The sequence below is a fragment of the Acanthochromis polyacanthus genome, chromosome 10, assembly GCF_021347895.1.
Source record: "Acanthochromis polyacanthus isolate Apoly-LR-REF ecotype Palm Island chromosome 10, KAUST_Apoly_ChrSc, whole genome shotgun sequence".
Lineage (NCBI taxonomy): Eukaryota > Metazoa > Chordata > Actinopteri > Pomacentridae > Acanthochromis > Acanthochromis polyacanthus.
Genome location: NC_067122.1, coordinates 7,897,094 through 7,917,768, shown reverse-complemented (window position 1 = coordinate 7,917,768; position 20,675 = coordinate 7,897,094). Strand labels below are relative to the sequence as shown.

Below are 20,675 nucleotides of genomic sequence, written 5' to 3'. Positions count from 1 at the left end.
CAATGATGGCTTGCGCATGTGCACACAGCAATAGTATCTATGCAGCAAAAAGCAAAAGAGCGTTTTAGTTAAGTAGCTACATTTAAGTACCTAATCACAACTTTGCAGAACTTCACAGGCATGTGGCAATCTTAAAAGAGGCCTTTAGGATGTTAGCGGGTGCCCAGATTTAGGATACCGTGTTCAGTAAGATATCAAAATCATTTTATATCCCAAAAGGAACGTTTTGTGTGTGTCTACAAAAAAAAAAAAAAAGAGACTAAATGAACACATAAAAGTGTGAACTGCAGCTCTGGAAAACATCTATATATCACGGGCCCCTTCTCTGACATCTCTCCATGAGTTCACTCTCACTTTAATGAAGGGCATAAAAATGATGGATGTCATTTATTTGTTTCACTCTGAAAAGAGCAATAGCAACACCCTCTAACAGTGTTGCTCTGCATAGCAGTCAAAATTTCAATCAAACTGGACCCAGTCTCAAAACCTACCAGGATTTCTGCTGAACTAACACAGTATACCATCACTCATAAAATATCTTGTTGGACAAAGTAAACAGCACCTTATAGCAACGTAGGAATACAAAAGTGTGGAGGGACGGAACATTGTTTCAGGGCATGATCGTCAGTGTTTAAAATGATCTGGCATCCGTTACTCTTCCCCCCATTTCTTGGCTTGGTTCTCAATTTTCTGGCTCTTTAACCCAAAGTTTCCGTAGCAAACACCAGGAGCTGTCATCAGGTCTAGTCCTATTTGGCACTTCAGCTTGATATACTGCACCTCATTCCAACTGGAGAAGGCTGGTCCTCATTGTCAATCACTCACCACGTAAACATGTTTGTACTCTACTGTCCATTGGGTGCCTTCCATTGGCCCTTTGCACAGGATTTAGTTTGCGATTAATCATGCCTTTGTGAAATAATGTTGTGCTGACTCAGTTACTACAGTTTCAATGAACAACAACTACGAAAACAAAGCTGCAGCTGCATTTTGAAGAATTTAGTAGATCTGTGGCGTGTGCTGACTTCTGATACAAGTTTCAACAATGCACACACTGAAAACACTCCTATCCAAGTCCCAAGATAAAACACTGACTGCAGAAAGCGGAATGAGGATTAAATCTCCCGTCACAGTGATATATGTACACTGAACAGCCTCTAATAACACAGAACTGTTGTCTGCTGTGCGTGATGATATCACTGGAAGGGTATCAGCCGTTGACATTTAGATGATATCACTTTCAGGCATGTCACAGAGGAACTTGGCATTATTCACAGACCCCTGAGCATGTCAGGACTTGGATTAAAGATAGAGAAGACACAGTATACAAGACAAGACAAGCTTAGGAAAGAAAGACACCTCGACACAAAGGTATTTAGATCAAAACGATTTTAGACTGATAACACAGCTATGCAGCTGTGACGGGAATAAATAGAAATGCCACCTAAAGATACAGATGGATATCTAAAGGGTCAAGTGGATGGCCCTGTTTTATAGGTATCACAACACATCTTTGGTTGGCAGACAGGCACAGAGATGAACCCACTGATAAATCACAAGCTGGCTTAAACTAGGTGATTTATCAAAATTTCATTCGAATAATGTGATGGTTTGATATCCAGAAGCTCACAAAATGCCTGTAGGGAGCAACTACACACAACATTGAGATCGGTTTGCATACAATAAAGCCAGTGAGTCTAAGTGACTGTACATGACAGAAATCTATGCCTTTTCTTAGTGTTTAATAAACAAAAATGTCAATTTTCAATGCTCATCATTTTTGTGCTGGTTGTTTCCTTTAGAGATGGCTACAACCTCTTACAGTGTGCCAAAAGGTCCTCGTTGCAGAAAAAAATGGATATACTTGAGATAGAGCCAAAATGATTTGTCAATGAGTTAATTAGTCAACAGCTATTTTGAGCATCTTTTGAGCAGTTTAACAAACAAAAAATAATAAACAAAACAAGACTACATAGTCATCAATATCCCCCGCCAAATGTGATCTCTATGAGTCTATATCCAAAATAGTGATCAAGGGCCATCACTCTGTTAAATATTATCGCACAGGTGTCATTTTCGAACTTGATCAAGGTGTCCATGGTGTGAAGCTACACACTAAATTTCGTAATCCTAGCTGTAATAGTTTCCGAGAAAAGTGGTCTCCTTCATGTCAGACGGACGCACGGACGCCAAACCTATCCCCCTTTTCCACTTCGTGGAGGTGGGGGATAAAAATAGTACATTTACTTGGATAAAAGCTTCTCTAATAGGAGAATTTGTTTCTATTTGTAAGATAGTGTAGTATGGGGGGAAAAATATGCCTTTTATATAAAAATTGGACATTTTTTTTGTAGATCAGATGCTTTACTGAAAAACTGAATAAAATGCCAGGAGATAAATCTATTATATTAATATAATACTCTAAAATTTGAGTGTTGAAACAAGAAATCTGAATAAACTACATTCACAAACTACAACCTAATGTGTAGTCCAAGACAGTCTGTTCTTGTTTCAGAGATGCAGAAGCAGCTGCCAGGGCAACAGCTCTTTCAGCTTTAAGTAGGTTTTACATCATGTAGTGTGTTCTAAGCTGTACAAGACAGCCTCTCTGGCAATGTGGCTTAACCAGTCAATACAGATTTAATGAATTATTTTCTCCCATCTGCTTTTGACACCTCAAGAGAAACAAGCAATCATTATGAAATACATCAGCGAGGTAATCCCTAGTACTTGAGTTTGTTTAAAACTGGCAAGACATTTTACACTACATGCGCCTAAGCAGCTTTACTTCTCTTGGCAACTTTTTGGCTGCATTACTGTATCGGTTTCAAATGCGCACACTTCATGACTGTTTCACCTCTAAAAATGTCTTTAATCATGACAAGGCAAATGATGGAATTGCGTAAATTGGACCTATGCTCTCTCAGTTATGCTTTGATTTGAATTTGCCAGCAGCAAGAGACCTCAACCACCAAGAAGAAAGCCAGTTCATCAAACCACTAAGATGCTTCTGAGAGCAGATCCTGTCAGATAACATCATCAGGGTTCCGTTCACGCAAACACCCTGTGGCCATATGACACAAATCCATCAAGCTAACCAACTGAGGGATTTCACCCTCATCAAAGGGCCACTCGGCCTCTTCTGAAGTTCAGAGGAGCCTAAACACCATCATTAGTGACGGCGTTACTGATGAGATGGTGAGAGGAAGCGGCCGTCAAGGAAGTAATGAGTGCAGGTGTGAACACTTCATCTCGATGTCATTTTTTAACAGACAGAGCCGCTGTCTGCCATTTGGCTAAGCTCGGTTCACGTGGCGACACATTTCAGAGGGCTATTTTGCCATTCAAATTGGACATTAAGAAACACAAAATAATCTCTCTCAGTCAAAGGTCTCTTTGATCTAACCCATGATGGAAAAATTTACTTCAATACTTGGTTTTGTAATGCACAGTCTCAAAAATGCAGCAATGTGTTTGTGCTGCGTTGATACCACATGTGACCGGTCAGATCTTTTTGAGTTTTCTCCTTCACGTTCCCATTGCTGGTAGAGATAAATGGTTGAGATTATAGAAAAAAAGAAGCTAGTTGAAGACTCAGTAATGTTCCTCCTTTCAGTGACACAACTTGAATATATATTATCTTAGGCATTTTCAGTGCAAACCATGCCAATTAAAATATAAAAGCATAATCACATATTTAATTGAACAACAACTGACTGCTTTTCATTTGATGCCAGCTCACTTGTAGTGCAAACTTTCCCATCATGGCTCACTGTCACAAGAACTACTTAGAGTTTGTAATAAATGCATGACAGCCACATAATTTAGGACACTTTCATTTACTGGTATAATGGTACTAGAATAATCAAGAGGCTAAAATCCAACATTTGACTATAAATCAGTTTCTACTCCGGACACAACTATGTGGGACCACCAGAACAGACTGACATGGAAGCATAAATCTGGCTTTCAACAGCAGTTTTAAAAGTTTATGCGTGGCTAACTAGTCCACAGTAGGTTTTAAATCATTTGTACCTGCCAAAACAATTCAAAATTAAATAGGTGTAGCATGTTATCAAAAAAGAAAGCCCCCCAGTGATACATGTCTAACATGCCCTGAAATAGAACACAGAAAGAATTAAGCATGCTTTTGCAACACATTACGTGAGTGTTTACTTACTACTTAATCACATGGACAGCCTCTGATAGGCATGGCACACCTGTAGTCACAGATTTGAACTACTATCTTGTTGATCAAGCTTTTAAAATAGCACCTATGACTCTGTGTTTGCTGTTTAACACTTTCAGTGTAACAATATGAGGCAGAAATCTTAACTAAAGATAAAAGAATGTATCTAACTTGAAATAGGGGTGAGGGAAAAAAAACAGAACGTACAATTTCCAATCAAGTCAAACAGCTGTTAAGGTGCACAACACAAAGCACACAAGGTTCTGCTGCCTCTTTGCACATTTTGATTTGCCATTTACAGTACATGGCAAATAAGGAACCCGTTTGTTAAAATCTCTAGCCCCGGGTCCTGACATCATATATGGCACAGAAGTTGAATACAAGCAGCCAAGCATTAGTTGCTGGGATGCTGACTGAGGCTTTGTGTTCATTCAGGAACCAGTGACCTGTCTCTGGTTCCCTCAGGTGACTCGAGGACCGTTACCAGGTGTGTGCGGATAATGAAATCAGCCCCCGAGGGGGAAGGGTGAGAGGAGCACAACACAGGAGTGGTGTCGGTTCACTCCCGTCTTTTCAGCTCTCAACCCTGATCTGCTTCGGAGATTCTAGGTCAGTAGTGGCTTTTTAAAGATCTGATATTGGGCCTCCGAGGAGTTTGCAGCTGCTAAATAGGCCTGTAATGGCGTCTGACACTCTTAAAGAGGATCTGACATTTTTCATTAAGTTAATGAAACAAAGGGCTGTGGATGTATAAAAATACCCAAGTGGGAAGAAGTGCATACAGAAGAGTCAGTATGACTTTTTAATATTTTCCCATTCAAATTAAACAATGTTCAGACTGGCATTTTTAAGTATTTTGTTGTGCTAAGACATACCCAGTTTCAGGTATTTAATTGGAGTTTAATTGTAGCGTAAACAGGATAGTTTGGTTTCTTTGAAGTGGGGTTGAATGAGGCAGTAAATTGTGGTGAGTCAGTTTGGTGCAGAGGGGAACCAACAGGAAAGCTAAGCAGTGTACTGCTGTGGATGGGGTCAGCAACAGAACTTATCTAACCCTCATAAAGTCCTCCCAGTTGTCTAACACCTTTTGTCCTCTGAGGTCAAAAAACTGCCCTGTCTAATCTGAATGTTATTTAAAGCATATAGTATAAATTGTCAATCAAATCTGTGCTACACCTTTAGTCTTAATTCAGTCCAATCCATTACTATAAATTTGTCCCTTAATTTTGGAATTTAGGGCCAAACAGACCTTGTTTACATCAAAGTTTACGACAGCAAAAGATTTTACCTGGGGTCAGAATCACCCCAGGACAACAGGAGGGTTAAGCTGATGTTATGATGATGTTGGGCTCGAATTTTATTCTAATACACTGCTGCTTGTCAGAAAATATATCAAGAATGGCTGCAAATCACAAATCAGATTAACTGTCGCATCAAACCCGATACTCTTCAAGTAACTGATAACATTAAAGTCATGCTGAAGTGCGCTTTATATTAAACTTCATATTCTGAACTTGTGTCTCACATTCTTCTATTGAAAAGCACTAGAAAACTACATACATAAATAAACCACATAATGATTAATTCTTAGAAAAAGGAGAACAGGACAGAAAGCAAATTTAGAAAGGGTTTTTGCAGATTACAATTAAAATGTTCAAAACAGACTTCAATTGGCAAAAATTAAATAAAAGACTTTGCAAAACTCAGTCAAAGCTAGTCCAACTCATCTTCAGTAAAACAGTTTAAAAACAATCATTATGCAGTGTCATTTTGGAAGAAGAAAAAAAAAATCAGCAAGCATTCATCAGCATCCCAAAGTTTTTTTTAACACTTTCTAGATTTTCCTTCACAGACACAGGGTCATATTCTTAGCTGCTGTGGCCTACTCCGTCCCAGTCGGTTATTACCCTCTCAGCTCTGCCTAACCAATCATTGCAGGTTTAGCTAAAATGCATCACCAGCAGTATGCTAATGCAGAAATGCACCATTCACTTATATGTAAAAGTCCTGCAGCCTAGCTTGAAATAATGAGTGAACAATGAGAAGTGTCGCTTGGCTGATGGACGAATCACTTCAGATATACGGTCAACTTCTTTTTTTAAGCAAAGACTGATAAAAAGTGTGACTGTAATCAAGGTTATATATGCAGCACTTAAAGGATGCACCATGAATCTGTTAAAACAAGTAAGGGAAGAGATAGGGGGGCCCATAATCTTCTCCTGCACAGAGGCCCCATAAACCTAGACAACACCCCTGCTACACTGAATCACAAACTTTAGACCGAGCTTTGTGCCTCAGCGGGCTTTAAAATCTGATTTTTAAGCCTTTATGTAAACCTGCACAGCTGTGGCTGCATTCCACCAACATGCAAAACATCATCAGCCAGTCATTGGTGTTTTGAAGGCTGACAAGAGAAGTGCTCAGTGCAGGATGACAAAGTCAAATGCAATGGGGGCAGGCAAGTGTCGTGATTGAAATTCTCCCAGAACAAAACCTCGCTTGTGTGATTATTGTTCAGCAGGCTCGCAATGAGGCAAAAATCCATTCCACATGATGCATTCATTGTTTTCAGCCAAACACGCACCGGGCGCTACAGCAGCCTCGGCTACTGTACAATGGCCCTCAGCAAAAAACAACTGACTGCCTGCTGCAACATTTAGGAGGGTCTGACAAAAAAAAATATGTGCAACCTCCCAATTGGAACATTGCTGTATTATTTACTTAGAATCTATCAGAGGTTAAAAATGCTGGATTGTATTGTGGAGCCAATAAGGTGATCATTTACTCAGTATTCTGGATCTCTGATGGAAGTATTTGCTAGAATATTGTACTGCAGATGATTAAATTACCAAACATTGAGCAACAGGCACACTGCAGCCCAGTACTGAACTTCACAGGAGTAAAACGTGCATTTTTCATTTAAATTTGAGTCCCAATTATTGAAGTTTTAGTCACCTTTCAACAGGTGACGAAGCAATAAATAAACTGTCGTCCAAAGGTGAAGTCGCTGCAGAATCCGAGCTGCAAACCAGTAACTAAGGCCACACAGAGACAACAAAACACCTGCACTAAAGGGAGGCAAAGTGCCGAGTGATGTGAAGCTGCATTTGTGCTCTTTGATCACACTGAATGACTCACCTCTATCCATTTCTGCGCCTCCTGAAACGCGGAGTCTGCGGCCGATTCGGTCGCAGGGTGATGCTGATGAGACTGTCCTATGTCTGCCACCGGACTTGCCATTGGCGAAGAAGCGCAGCTCGTCAACTGTTAAAGCCTGCAGAGATGTGCGAAGGCAGCTCGGTGCCGCGTTTATTCCACCGAAATCAGCCGTGTCCCTCAGCCGGTTCTCCTCGGGCGGTTGTATGTGTTGCAGCAGCACCGGCGAGACGAGTGGACCAGTTGCTGCTCTCCAGCGTTGCTCCTGTTGGAGTCTGTGGAAGAAACAAGCAGCGTCAACGTACACACAGTTAGTTACAGGACATCCGGTGCGACACAATAAAAGTACTAGTGGAGAACTTGTTAGTTAAATGTGAAACAAATATTCCAGTGCAGCAAATGTAGAATTGCCCACCTTTGATATAACGCCCAGTGTGCATTCCGTTAACATTTCCGGAATACTTAAGATTGTGTCTAAAGTCTTGCTAACCGCTAATTAGCCGGTATCTTAGCTTATTGTTTGCGAGCTAACTTTGCCAGCTAATGCTACACGAGGGTAAATAAAGGGCCACTGGCAGTGACGTCATAGTAAAAACTTCACAGAATCTTAAAAAATGGCCCATTTTCGAGCTGCAAAGTTAAACCAGAGGACGATAAACAACCGAAGAAGCCCCCAAAAGTTGGTGCCGCGGATTTTCAGAACCGCGATCGCGCCTCTCGGCCGCACGTTTGGAGCAAAGACAGTCTATGATTTGGAGCCTGTTTTAATGAGAGCGCCACCTACCGCCATGGAGGATCCTTAAAATGCGGTCACTAACGGGTTTAAAGGCTATTCCACTCAAAATATGTTTCTAATTTCAATGTGTTCCATAGAAAGTACGACTTGACGTCCACGAACCTGTAATTTTAAGGTTCATTACATCCAAATAGTGCTTTCTAACCAACAGGTTAAGATTATAAAGTTTGTTTCCACCCAAATAGTGCTTTGTAACTAACAACTTAAGGCTCCAATGGTTTATTCCACCTAAATAGGGATTTTTAACCAACAAGTTTAAAATTGAAAGGGTTATTCCACCCAATTCCATCCAAATAGTGTTTTCTAACCAACAAGTTAAGATTTGAAAGGTTTATTCCACCCAAATAGAGATTTTTTAACCAACAAGCTAAGAGTTGAAAGGTTCATTCCACCCAAATAGTGTTTTTTAACAAACAACTCAAGATTTGAATTTTTTATTCCACCCAAAGAATGATTTTTAACCAGCAATTTAAGATTTGAAAGGTTTATTCCACTCATTTCCATCCAAACAGTGCTTTCTAACTAACAAGTAAAGATTTTAAAGGCTTAGTCCACCCAAATAGTGCTTTCTTACCAACAACTAAAGATTTGAGAGGTTTATTTCACCTAAATAGCAATTTCAAACTAACAAGTTAAGATATGAAAGGTTCATTCCACCCAAACAATGCTTTCTAAGTTTGATACTTACTTGTGTAAGTATCAAACTTATATCATTATCAGATAAAATAACAATGGAATCATGTGTTGTGGGCTTTGTGGTCATTAGATCTCAAACAGGACACTTTGAGGCAGTACACTAGTACAACTCTAGGGGCAGATATATATATTTATTTTTTTATACAATAATGGTCAGTAAAATATCCCCCTACTACCACCACACCAACCAAAAATTAAAAAAACAAGAGTAAATCAGACTTTAGACAGACAGAGAGAGACATTAATATGGATACATCTAAGTGGCCCCTGATGGTCGGGTGGAACAATATTGAGCAACAGAATGAGCGGTGGAAGTCTGTGCAGCATGTGGTGCATCTGTTCTCTTTGGGGCTGGGATCTAACTTGTTGAACTGCTATGAGCATCTTCAAAGTGAGAGAGGACAATTGGTCAAACTGAACATTTTGAAATAATTTTGCAAACATAAATAAACATCAATTAGGCCTAATCCACAGTACTGGACCACTGACATTTAGAACTTTCCATCCTGTTTTTAATCTGTGTTATGGTATCACTTCATATAGGCTGTATAGTAGACGGAACAGATGTGGTATAGTAGTGCAGATTAATCCTACATAATAAAACCAGGACACACATACTAGAAGGTCACATTGTCAGGTCACAAGAAGGCTAACACAGGATTAGCTAACACAGTGTGCCCTAACCAGCATTACAAATGTTCACACTGAATTAACTTCATGTTTCTACTGTGGCCAATTAATAATGTTTGTATCTGACACTTTAGGTTACATTAGATCATTAATAATGTTAGAATGCAGTCACGCAACTTGACAAGACTAAATGGCTTATCAACACTTATCTCATTTACAATGTAGCCAAGTGAGAAAATATAGATTTAGGGACACAAATAGAACACTTATATAGCCATTACATATTTAAAGGCAAAGTCAGCAAAGCAATTCACATGGTAAGCAGAAAAACAGCTTGAACAGCTTGCAGTAAAATAAGTTGAAAATTTAAAAAAAACTGTATTAGTCTAGTCGTAGATTTTAGTGCACGTTATTCCAGGTTGTAGTTGTCCAGTGGGTATAACTGGATTTTTCTAGCTCAGTATTAACAGTAAACATTTCAGCTTGTACGGTAAGGAGCTGCTTTAAAAGACAACAGTGAAGCAATGGCAGGGGGTTCTCCACAACTACTGAAATGAAGATCTGCTTCTTAAACTAGACACAAATGGCCAATGGTAACCAAGACAGCAGTCCACTTATTATGTATGAAGTGCAAAAATGATTTTAAATTTTATTTTGATAACATTGACTTCATGACGAAACAGAAGCTGTTAAAAGTCATCTCTTACACGTTTTTGCTGTAACAAAATAATGAATTAGTGGCTAATGTGTGTTTAACTTGACCAAATATAAGTGTGATTGATGGTTGTGATTAAAATCCACAAGAACTGAAGTCACAATTGAGAGGTCCTCCATGCTCTTATTTTCTCAACGTCTCTCTTGACTTCCTCTAATATTCAGGCTGTTCTTGTGCAGCTTGACGCAACTGGACAGACATGAGTTGCTCACTGCAGTGTGCTCAGTTCCAAGGGCCAAAAATACACAGACTCCAGCAGCAGCCAATGAGGGCAGCAGCACGCTGGGGATCTCACACCCACTTTCATTATATGGGGCAACTAAGAGAGGCAAGTTCACAGATTTAGAGCAAAGGCACCCAAAACTCTGACCTCCAGTTGTTGATGCAGTTACTGTTAACTAAATTATACTGCTAAGAAGAAGTTTGAACTTTTCTATCAGTGTAATCTAGAACTTTCATCAGTTTGATTCTATTAAAAATTATGAATTTCTGTGATTTGTGTTAGAAGAACAATGAAATCATGTTAATTTTTCAAATAAAGTGAATACAAATCTTGATAAAATTGGATAAACTGTGTTTCGCTGGGATATCCTGCACAAAAAAAGATGATTAATAATAAAATGTTTGACAACTGCTTCTACAGTAACGACTGCAGATACTAGATTAGTACATTTCAAAAGCCATTCCCTCGGTAAGTTATTTATTTATTCCCATTTCTTTGTTGGTCTTTGGTTGTCGTTTTAGCTATGTCATAGTGTTTGCATTGGAAGGAAAAACTCATCATTGGCAAATACTCTCTAACTGGCAATGAAACATGAGCAAACATGCCCTTGAACCCCAGGAAACTGATTTGTAATCAGGAGCCGAGAATTTAGTGTCTTACCAGTTGCTCAATTGCAAACATGGTTAATGATGTTTGTAGGATTGCACAATGAAGCCAGAGGGACCGAAACAGAGTTTTAAAACCTGATCTCTGCCATCGTGGACAATCTTTTGTTCTTGTGTCTTTTTAAAGAAATGTAAGAAATTATGCAGCCACGTCAGTCAATAAAATGACTGATTTATTTGTGTTACAGAGCAGATTCCAGAGAACAGTCACACACACACACACACACACACACACACACACACACACACACACACACACACACACACACACACACACACACGATTTCAATATTTTCAACTTCTGCAAACATCATTAGAGGCTATTAGATTATGAAACTGCATCCCATATGCTACACTTTGAAAAAAAAATCTGTTAAAAAAATGGTAGAAATCTGGCAGCAAGGGTGCCAGATTTTAACAGTGGAATACTGTAACATTAAAAAAAATCTCTAAAAATAGCAGATATCTCATTTAAATTCAGCAAAATTCTGTAATTTTGTGAGAAAAAAAAGACTGATATGATGTGGACATTATGTGTGTTTTTGGTCAAGGAAGTATTATTTTACTATAGGTATTACCTGTAATTTGACAAAACAGGGGCACTCTATCAAATAAGAATTTTATTTTCAAAAATGATTTTTTCTGTCCTTAATACAATAACTTTTTGTTAGTATCATTGTACAGTATAATTTTAAACAACAAACTGTGTGAAAAAAATTGTCAATTTTTTAAAATAATGCAGAATTTTACATTAACATTATTTACAGTTTTGGCTTCATGCTTTGTCTTCTTTTTTAACAGTTATTTGTAAAATAATGATATTTGTAGCTAATTTAAATAGAATAAATCTCTGTTATTTTGTAAAAACAGATTTGATGGCGACAGACATTATATACAGTTTTGTTCTTTTTATACTTTTATTTTTTAGAGGCAACATGATTTACCTGTAATTTGACAAAACAGGGACAATCTATCACATTTTTTTCTTAAATGCCATTTTTTCAATTCTTAATGTACATAATTTTTGTTAGTATCATTTTGTAGTATAATTTTAGACAACAAACATTGTAAAATAATTTCAAAAAACAAACTACCATTTATAATGACAGAATTTTTTGTGGGCATTTAATTTATTCATTTATTGTCAATTTTATTACAAAATTTAGTTATTATCTGTAATTTAACAAATAAGGAAAATCTGTAAAATAACAGTAAATTGTTGAAAAACATTTATTTATTTTTTAAAATTTGATACCATATTATTATTATTATTATTATTATTACAGTGTTCCTTCTACCCATCATCCAGCCTGTGATTTTCCCGTCCAGCCTATCAGAATGACCTGTACACGCTCTGGTGTTCTACATCTCTGCTGCCCTCTGGTGGAGGTCTGCAGGTAGTGACCTTCACTAGGAGGAGTCTGGGTGAGGGTGTAATCCCTCCTGGCCACTCCTCCCCTCCGTGCGTCAGACTCAGCTTCGACAGTATTTCCTGGATACCGTAAACAATCCGGTAGTTTTCTTTCGTACTTTGTTCCCACGAGGTCTGTGAGGGTGACAGTTAATTTACCCTCCTGTCTTCAGGAGTTTGTTTTCATTCTGCTGCTCAGCGTCCAGACTGTTGAGTGACAGGACCATCTGTGTCTGAACCCAGCACACAGGTAGGAGCTGCCTCGAGAAATCAGACATACTGTGTTAGAAATGCACATAGTCTGTATGATTATTTAGTCTAAAGATGGAGTTGGTCTATAATTGAAGGATTGTGGCTCAGCTGGAGATAAATAATATTAAACCCTGAAGGTTTTGGCAGAAATATATGGACATGTGATCTCTGTGTGTAGCCCTGAATCCTGATGTTTTGATTTAAACAAGGATATACATTTGATTTAATTTAATACTGTCTATTCCATCTAACAGATAAAATCATATTTGCTCACTAGTGAATTAAAAACAATGTTGATTTATATTATTTGATTTGATTTTATATAGCATGTCTAAAATAACAGAGCCAAAGTATTTTTGAGTAGAAAAGTAGGATTTATGTTTATTTACCTAACTAATGTGCACTACCAGACAAAAGTTTGTACACACCTTCTCATTCAGTGCTTTTTATTTATTTGTATTATTTTCTACATTGAAGATTAATGCTGAAGATTAATGCTTTTTTGTTTACAACATAATTCCATATGTATTCTTTTATCATTTTGATGTCTTCAGTATTGATATACAATGAAATAAGTAGAAAAATAATTAAATGAAAACTCAATTAAATGAGAAGGTGTGTCCAAAATTTTGACTGGTAGAGTGCCCCTTACATTTATAATGCAAAGATGATGACCCTGGGATATTATTTATTACATGAATTTACACGACTCCCCTACATATTAAGGCTAAGAACATTTAATATTGTATTCAGTACAAATTTTAGTAGAATTTATTCCCAAAAGACTACACCATTGAAGATTAGAAATGAGCATTAATATATATATATATATATATATATATATATATATATATATATATATATATATATATATGTATACACACATATAACTGAGAACCTGCAGCTTTTCGTTCCAACATGAGACCAGCTCAGTCCAAGCTCTTGTAATGTCTGACTGACAGAAACACCTGTAAACTCTCAGCTCTCCACTGACTGAATCCTGCTTTCAAAAATTTGTAAAAGCTACAAGTACAAGCTGAACGAAAATTGTAGAATTGTAGAATGTCATGTAAAACCAAGCCTACAATCATATAATTTAAAAATTGATATATCACCAACATCTCTAATGCAATGACTTACTGTCTTTTGTCCATTGTTTATGTTATTTTCAGCCAAAGGAAATCTGTTCATAAAAAAAAATTAATCATGCAAATCAACATTTACATGGCTGTGAAGGGTTTGGCGGTTAACTCTATATGCATGTCTGGATAAAGTAGATAAATGAAGTGTAAAAACAGTTAAAACTAGAACTTTGCATGGAAGTTGGAGGTTTGTACTGACATTAATCAGGTGAAAACAAAGGAGGTTCAGTTTCTCTTCTTACTGAAATAATTCAGCCAACACCATAATCCCTCAGCTGAAACTGATGATCAAACCTCACTAAAATCTAAAGGAAATCCTATTTTAGAAAGCAGCATTTTGAATCGTTTCAGTGACAAATCAAACCACAAACTGATTCCAGCTTCTCCATCTGTTATCCACAGATTTCAGGACATTTCACCGTCTTTCCATGCACTGTTCAGATGTGGCTGCTTGCTTTATCTGTGCCGCTGCTTCCCGCCATCGTCATGGTGTACAGTCGCTACCGGGTGAAAGTTGCCACGCTGTGCCAGCAAGCTCTGGCCTGGGCATTGAGGCTGATGCGAGGGCGAGTATGTGTTAAGAGCGCCCACGCTTTCGTGTTCTCCAACTGCACCCACGGCAAAGTTAACAGTGTCCTGGAGACCTTTGACCTTTACGCTCGGACGCACCCCTCCCTCTGCATCGGCCCAGAGATCGGTAAGTGAGAACTACAATCGCTTTCAGTGCGTTTAAAAGCCTTATCAGTTTGTATAATCAGAGCAGAGGAGAGATTTTCATGTGCAAGTCTCAAGTGACACTGATTGTTTAGACATACAAAAGCAAATGTTTTCACCTGATCTGTCTTAAAGTTCATGCTAAAATATACACAATATGATTGCTTAGTTCTTTGAACATGGTTGCCACAAACTAAGCATGTAGCTGTATAGTGTAGTCTTTGTCAAGTGTTTGAATTTGTGAATCACTAGTCAGTGTTTAAAATTCCACACCATTAGAAAAAAAGTCTCCAGTTCTGATCCAACATGATAGCTACAAACACAATAGCCCCAGTTTTGCTTCTGTGGCTCCAGGTGAGGTGCTGGATGAGGTGGTGAGGCGTGTCCGTCCACTGAGGGTCCTGGAGTTTGGAACTCATTGTGGCTACAGCTCAGTCCGCCTGCTACGTCTGCTGCCCCCTGCTGGCCGACTGATCACAGTGGAGCTGGACCCAGTCACAGCAGATCTGGGGGAGGAAGTCATACTAGTGTCTGGCTTCAAACACTCCCAGGTACAGGAAAGGGCGATCACCACACCCTAATGAAAAACTAAGCAGGAAACCAGTGATGTGAACTGTTCTTGTCCTCCTCAGTTCCAGGTACTGACATGCAGCTCAGCCGAGGCCATCCCAAGGTTGCACTCACTTCTTGGGCCCGATGCAGGGACCAGTGAGGGCGTCGATCTGGTGCTAATGGACCACGATCCCCAGCAGTACCTTCCAGACCTGCTGGCCCTGGAAAGAGAGCAGCTCCTCTGCCCCTCTGGCTGCTCAGTGCTGCTCATTAAAAGAAAGCAAAGAGCTGAAGATTTCAGAGGAGTCCTGAATCACATCAGGGGAAGGACAGACTGCTACAGCATCAAGACGGAGCTTCAGTGTCTGATGGAAATCTTTTACCGAAAAGAAAGCACAATATAAAGGATGAAGTCTAGAACGTGACTGTCTGCTTAGGTCTTATGGACTGATGGTGTTAAATAGTTCATCATTTCAAATATTGAAGTTTGAGCTGAAGATTTTATTCGTAATGAAATAAGTAATAGAGTACAGTTTTTAACCACTTTAAATATCAGGTGATATTGCTAGAATTGATTTGTGGCAGGAAAGAGAGCATAATATTTATATTCAAAGAGTTTACGTTTTGCTTCCGTTTATTTCATCTGGACACTTATTTTGTATATCATTTGATACATAAATACAAAAATGGGCCATGATTCTAAAAAAAAATGATCAATTCTATTTCAGTTAAAGCTGAAAAATAAAACTTGAAACAGTAGTAAAGAAAAAGTAAGATAGATTCCTATAAAACACCCTCACATAAAGATGAGCTTCAAGGAAGGACTTTTCAGATGACACTCACTGACCACGTGATCAAAAAAAAGACTGACTATATCAATGTAAAGTAAAATTATGTTGCAAATATTATCAGCCAAACATCTGGCTATGTAGTATTACATTTTTTTTTAGCATTCAATTATTTTATTTCCACGTCCACTGTAGGGAGCAGAAGGAATCTGTCCACAGTGACACTGCATCCTTGATCAGTAAATATAGATTAAAGGATGAAAAAGCAGAAATACAAGATTTAAGTGATTTAAACAACTGCCTGGAACATTTCTCTGCACCAAATGTGCGAGAGGGAAATAAATTGAAAGATCTGGCACTTTTTCTTTAGATTTGTTGTTTTTTATGTAAAGAATTCCTCACTTCACAGCTCAGGAAAAGGCACGCATGGTAGACGTCTCATCAGTACAGTGCTGCTTCAGGTTATCATCCTTTGTAACTAGTTTCATGTGGATCAACATGACTTTTATTGTTTCTCATTTAGTACATTCAGACCAGATAGTGTTTTTTTTTGCAGCACCTCAGGATCTGTTGGCTATTTATTTTCTATATTACAGCTGATGATCAGAAACCCAGAGGTGCTTCCACAATCACCTCGCCTCATAACAAAAGACACAAAGGATAGAAATGACTAGTTGTAGTGCACTTAGGAACCACTTGGTGGCACTGTCTGCATTTTAACAGAATAAAAACTTGCTTATTGGCATATGTATGCCATGGCAAGCTTTTTAAAGGGAAATGCCACTCAATTTAAGACATCCTTCTTCTTGTTGTTGTTGCACCTCAGGACTTAGTACGAGTTAACATGTTTTATTTTACTGCAGACTGAAAGTGATATAAATGATTCCACCTCATGTTGTCTCATTTATTCATCTGATCACTCACTGTCTTGTCCAGACGTTTGCTATGTTCACTTTAAAGCATCCTTTTCTAAGCTTTACTATTCGACTCCAAGCGGCCATCATGTGGATTCATTGTTCCAGCCAGCATCTGGACTGAGGAGACTCAGCGTGGTCTTCTGAGCAGGACTTTGGTGGGCTTTTTCTGAATTCGCCTGTAATGGCAGTGAGGCTTTCAACACAGCTGGAAAGCCGTTGCATGGCAATTAAGTCCCCAATTTATATAAATAATATTTGCTCAATAACAGTTTAATTAAATGCAATATTTCCAGGAGCATCTGGGTGGGTGTGGAGTGTAGGTCACGATTGTTCCACAACAGCACAATGAATGTAGTAATAACTAAAATTAAAGCTGCAAGCAGCGTTGGACGGGTCCTCGCGTCCTTGCTTGTCGGCGAATCCATGCATGTCCACCAGGTGGTGCTGCGACCGAGTGTGTATGCCGACCTGTGGATGTGATGAGGGCTGGACTCTGATCACTCATGTAAAGTTTCAGGCTGATTTGAACATGTAGAGGCCAGTTATGCAGCATTTCTTTTCCATCCAACATGTGGCGCTGCGACTGAGAGTGTATGTTGGCCTATGGATGTGATCAGGATTGGACTCTGATCACACATGTAAAGTCTGAGGCAGATTGGAGCATGCAGAGGATAGTTATACAGCAGCTGATGTTTCATGGCGAAGCATCAAAACTGATGGTCGCCATGGCTACGCCATTTGGCTTCTGGGTAACATTTTGATAATTTTCCATCACCAAGTCCTGCTGTGTGGACTGACAAAATTTCAGGTCTCCTGGAGTTACCCCCCTAGGAGGAATTTGCTCTCAAAAATGACAAAAATCGTCAAAAATCTCACAATTAATTCAAGATGGCGGACTTCCTTTTGGGTTTCGGGCATGGCCCTTGCACCGCCTGTCCTTGGCACCGTCGGTGCTCGGACCCTAATAATAATAATAAAAAAACCCTAAGGTTTCAATAGGGTCCTAGGCACCACTGGTGCCTTGGACAGTCGGTGCCCTTGCATCGCCTGTCCTCGGCACCGTCAGTGCTCGGACCCTGCTTGCTGCAGTTAAAAGAGCAAGAATGAGAGTCGGGGGAGGGAGACTAAACTGGTATTTAGTAGAAATTTAAGCGATGCACAGGAAAGGGACGAGAAACTCCATCCAGTTTGACCATGAACATCTCCACAGAGCAGAATGGGTAATGGGCCAAGCTTCATTAATACTTTATCATCTCATGCATCGATCCCTGTTTGCACAGCAGGAGAAGAAGTGATTGCATTTGCTGATTTAGACACTATGTGGAAAAACACAGATTCTGCAGAAAACTGATACAGATACCTTTTTGTGCATCTGTTGGACTGTTCATTCTGTACGCAGAATGACGTCTAATATAACTACTGAACCATCTGCATACAAAGTTACACATACTTCAGTTTAGTGTGAGTTAATACTAAAAACCCCAGGCATCTTGGTTATTGTTTTTTCCATCACTTCTATTATGGCAAACTGCAGAGACATAAAGAACCAAGTGATTAGTACACAAAGTTAGCTGCACAATCAGCCTCAAAATATAACTACTTTAATTCTAAATTACGACATGTACCATTTGGAGAAGAAAGTGACGCCCACAGTGAGGAAGTGATTGCCTGCGTGGAAGTGAAAGTACTGAATATTATTATCACTAATTAGCAATCTGGAGCATTTCACTTAGAAAAATGGGAACGTTCAGGGTGGGTGTAATCATTTTTTCATTCACTGCAAGGAGTTTGCGATTTATGTTTTGCAAGAAGAGAACTCATTTATTTGGATTCTGTTTTCTAGCTGAGCAGAGCTTGGTCCCTTTGTAAATATTTACGGCAATTTTGGAAACAAAAAAGCAGCTTTTAAAACTTATACAAACCAGATATGTGACAAAGTCCTTCCTCTCTGTATCCATGAACACACTGTACAGTCAGAGAAGCTTTTAAATAGGACAGATTGGTGGATTTAATGCAAACCTGCTTGTGGATTTTGTATTTTTGTGTAGCTTTCATGCTGACGTTGATATATTTGGCTGTCTTTTCCCTTTGTAGCGTGTGATTCACAACACATAATGCCTTTTTCATACTCGTATTCATTTTAGAAATAATGGCAGTATACAAGTCATGTTAGCATGTTCACAAATGGTGTATATCTGTATGTAATTACACAAAGCAGGCCAAGTATAATGATTGCTCATTAGCTTCCACCACCATGTCAACCCGGAGAGTCTCCCAACACCCCACAAGACACATGTTAGAGCCAAGAGGTGGTCAATTTCTCAGCTGTCAGGGGTGATTTAAAATTTCCTTGCCCTCCTTTCAGAGTACCACTAGTGTACACAGTGATGTACAACCAGATGTAAACACCATGCTCTGTGACCACCCCAACCTTTGCCCCTTCCTCCGAGTTCCCCTAAAAAAATCCAGTTTTAATGGGCTCAATTTTCTGGGTTCCTCCTTCACCAAGCTATGAACTGCACTCTGTGCTATGGAGGCTAGAGAGCGGATGTAAACACAGCTTTCAATTATAAATCAAACCCTAAAAGAGCTATGCTCTGCTGCCCTCGGGCTCACTGCACAAAGGCCCAGCCTTCATACCAAAACACCCCACATCGCTCTGCTAGGAACTTTTGGCCGCCTATTCACCAAGATAAATTTACAACTGAGACAGAAAGTTCTTCAGTGGTTGAGAGTGTCAAAGTTATGCAGAGGATGTTATGCTCATCTCTTGTGTTGAGCTGGCTGCTACTGTATGACCTCTATGTACGGATATTGCACTAAAAGCAGAAGTTTGACAGAATGGGAGGTTTTTCTTTATTTCTTTGGCTAAAATGCAATTCAACATCAACAGAAGTGACATATTCTGCACCTTAGATATCACAGTTTGTTTTCATTCCATGTAAAATGCAACATGGCAGAAAGCCAGATGAAACATAAGTGTACAGATTCTTTGCTGCATCATTATCCTGTTAACTTCCACATCCTCTGCTTTGATAACACAGCAATCAGGTCATCCACAGTGAAGGACATGCTACAATGCTGATCACTAAATTCAAAATTAGACACAAATTGACTCAGATATTGTTAGGAAATTACTTACAGAAAAGATGTTGGTTTGGGTTATACAAATATTTCAGTTGAAGAACTCTCACTGGTGAAAATCATAATTATGACTTTGTAGAGTGTTATAGCTGAGCATTTTCTCCGAGAAACACAGAAGCATTCTATTGGGGTTTGGTTGTCACAAATCTTGAAGTTGTTGTGTCGTAATGACCATTTGAAAAACATGGATGTAGACAACCATGTTTTAAACGTAACAAAACTAGAGGACCAATCCAATCAGCTTGCAGCGGGGCTTTCTGTATCATTATTCTTCTTCAGAATTGATTTCCACATCAAAGATGTACAACTGAGCTATCTACTCAAATATTACAACTTGTCATAAAATGAGGTGTGCCGGTGTGCTCCATCTGTAGCAAGAAAGAGGTGTGGAAATGATAGAGCTGCACATTCTAAACAAAGAAACAGTGTAGGGTTGCATCATGACAAAAACGGCAAGAAGGGGTTATTTTTATGATGTGTAGTCTTGATGAACATCAACCTCCACTTGACAATAACCCTAACCTTAAGCAATTTACAGCATAAAAATGACTTGAAACTTTGAGTCAAACTGCTTCGATAAGCCTATACTCAAGCTGCAAACATAGCAATGACATATATATATATATATATATATATATATATATGTGTGTGTGTGTGTGTGTGTGTGTGTGTGTGTATATATATA

The 20,675-nt window shown here is 38.8% G+C and overlaps 2 protein-coding genes across 19 annotated transcripts in view; one reads left to right on the top strand and one right to left on the bottom strand.

Annotated features, from left to right (window-relative positions):
• Positions 1 to 7,644, bottom strand: part of LOC110960615 (LIM and calponin homology domains-containing protein 1) — a 101,558-nt gene extending 93,914 nt beyond the window's left edge. For 17 of the 18 annotated variants that reach the window (XM_051953999.1, XM_051954006.1, XM_051954007.1 and 14 more), the window contains exon 1: positions 7,328 to 7,643. In XM_051953999.1, coding sequence (XP_051809959.1) covers positions 7,328 to 7,429 — 102 coding nt within the window. In that variant the 5' untranslated portion in view covers positions 7,430 to 7,643. Of the gene's footprint in view, positions 1 to 7,327 lie in introns of all 18 variants that reach the window. The other variant, XM_051954011.1, reaches the window with a different exon arrangement.
• Positions 7,645 to 12,553: 4,909 nt separating this feature from the next.
• On the top strand, positions 12,554 to 16,822 carry LOC110948260 (transmembrane O-methyltransferase homolog). The gene is made up of 4 exons (XM_022189709.2): positions 12,554 to 12,731; positions 14,278 to 14,572; positions 14,944 to 15,140; positions 15,222 to 16,822. Exons 2-4 carry the CDS (start codon positions 14,317 to 14,319, stop codon positions 15,543 to 15,545), a joined length of 777 nt encoding a protein of 258 aa, XP_022045401.1. The 5' UTR covers positions 12,554 to 12,731; positions 14,278 to 14,316; the 3' UTR covers positions 15,546 to 16,822.
• The last annotated feature ends 3,853 nt before the right edge of the window (positions 16,823 to 20,675 follow it).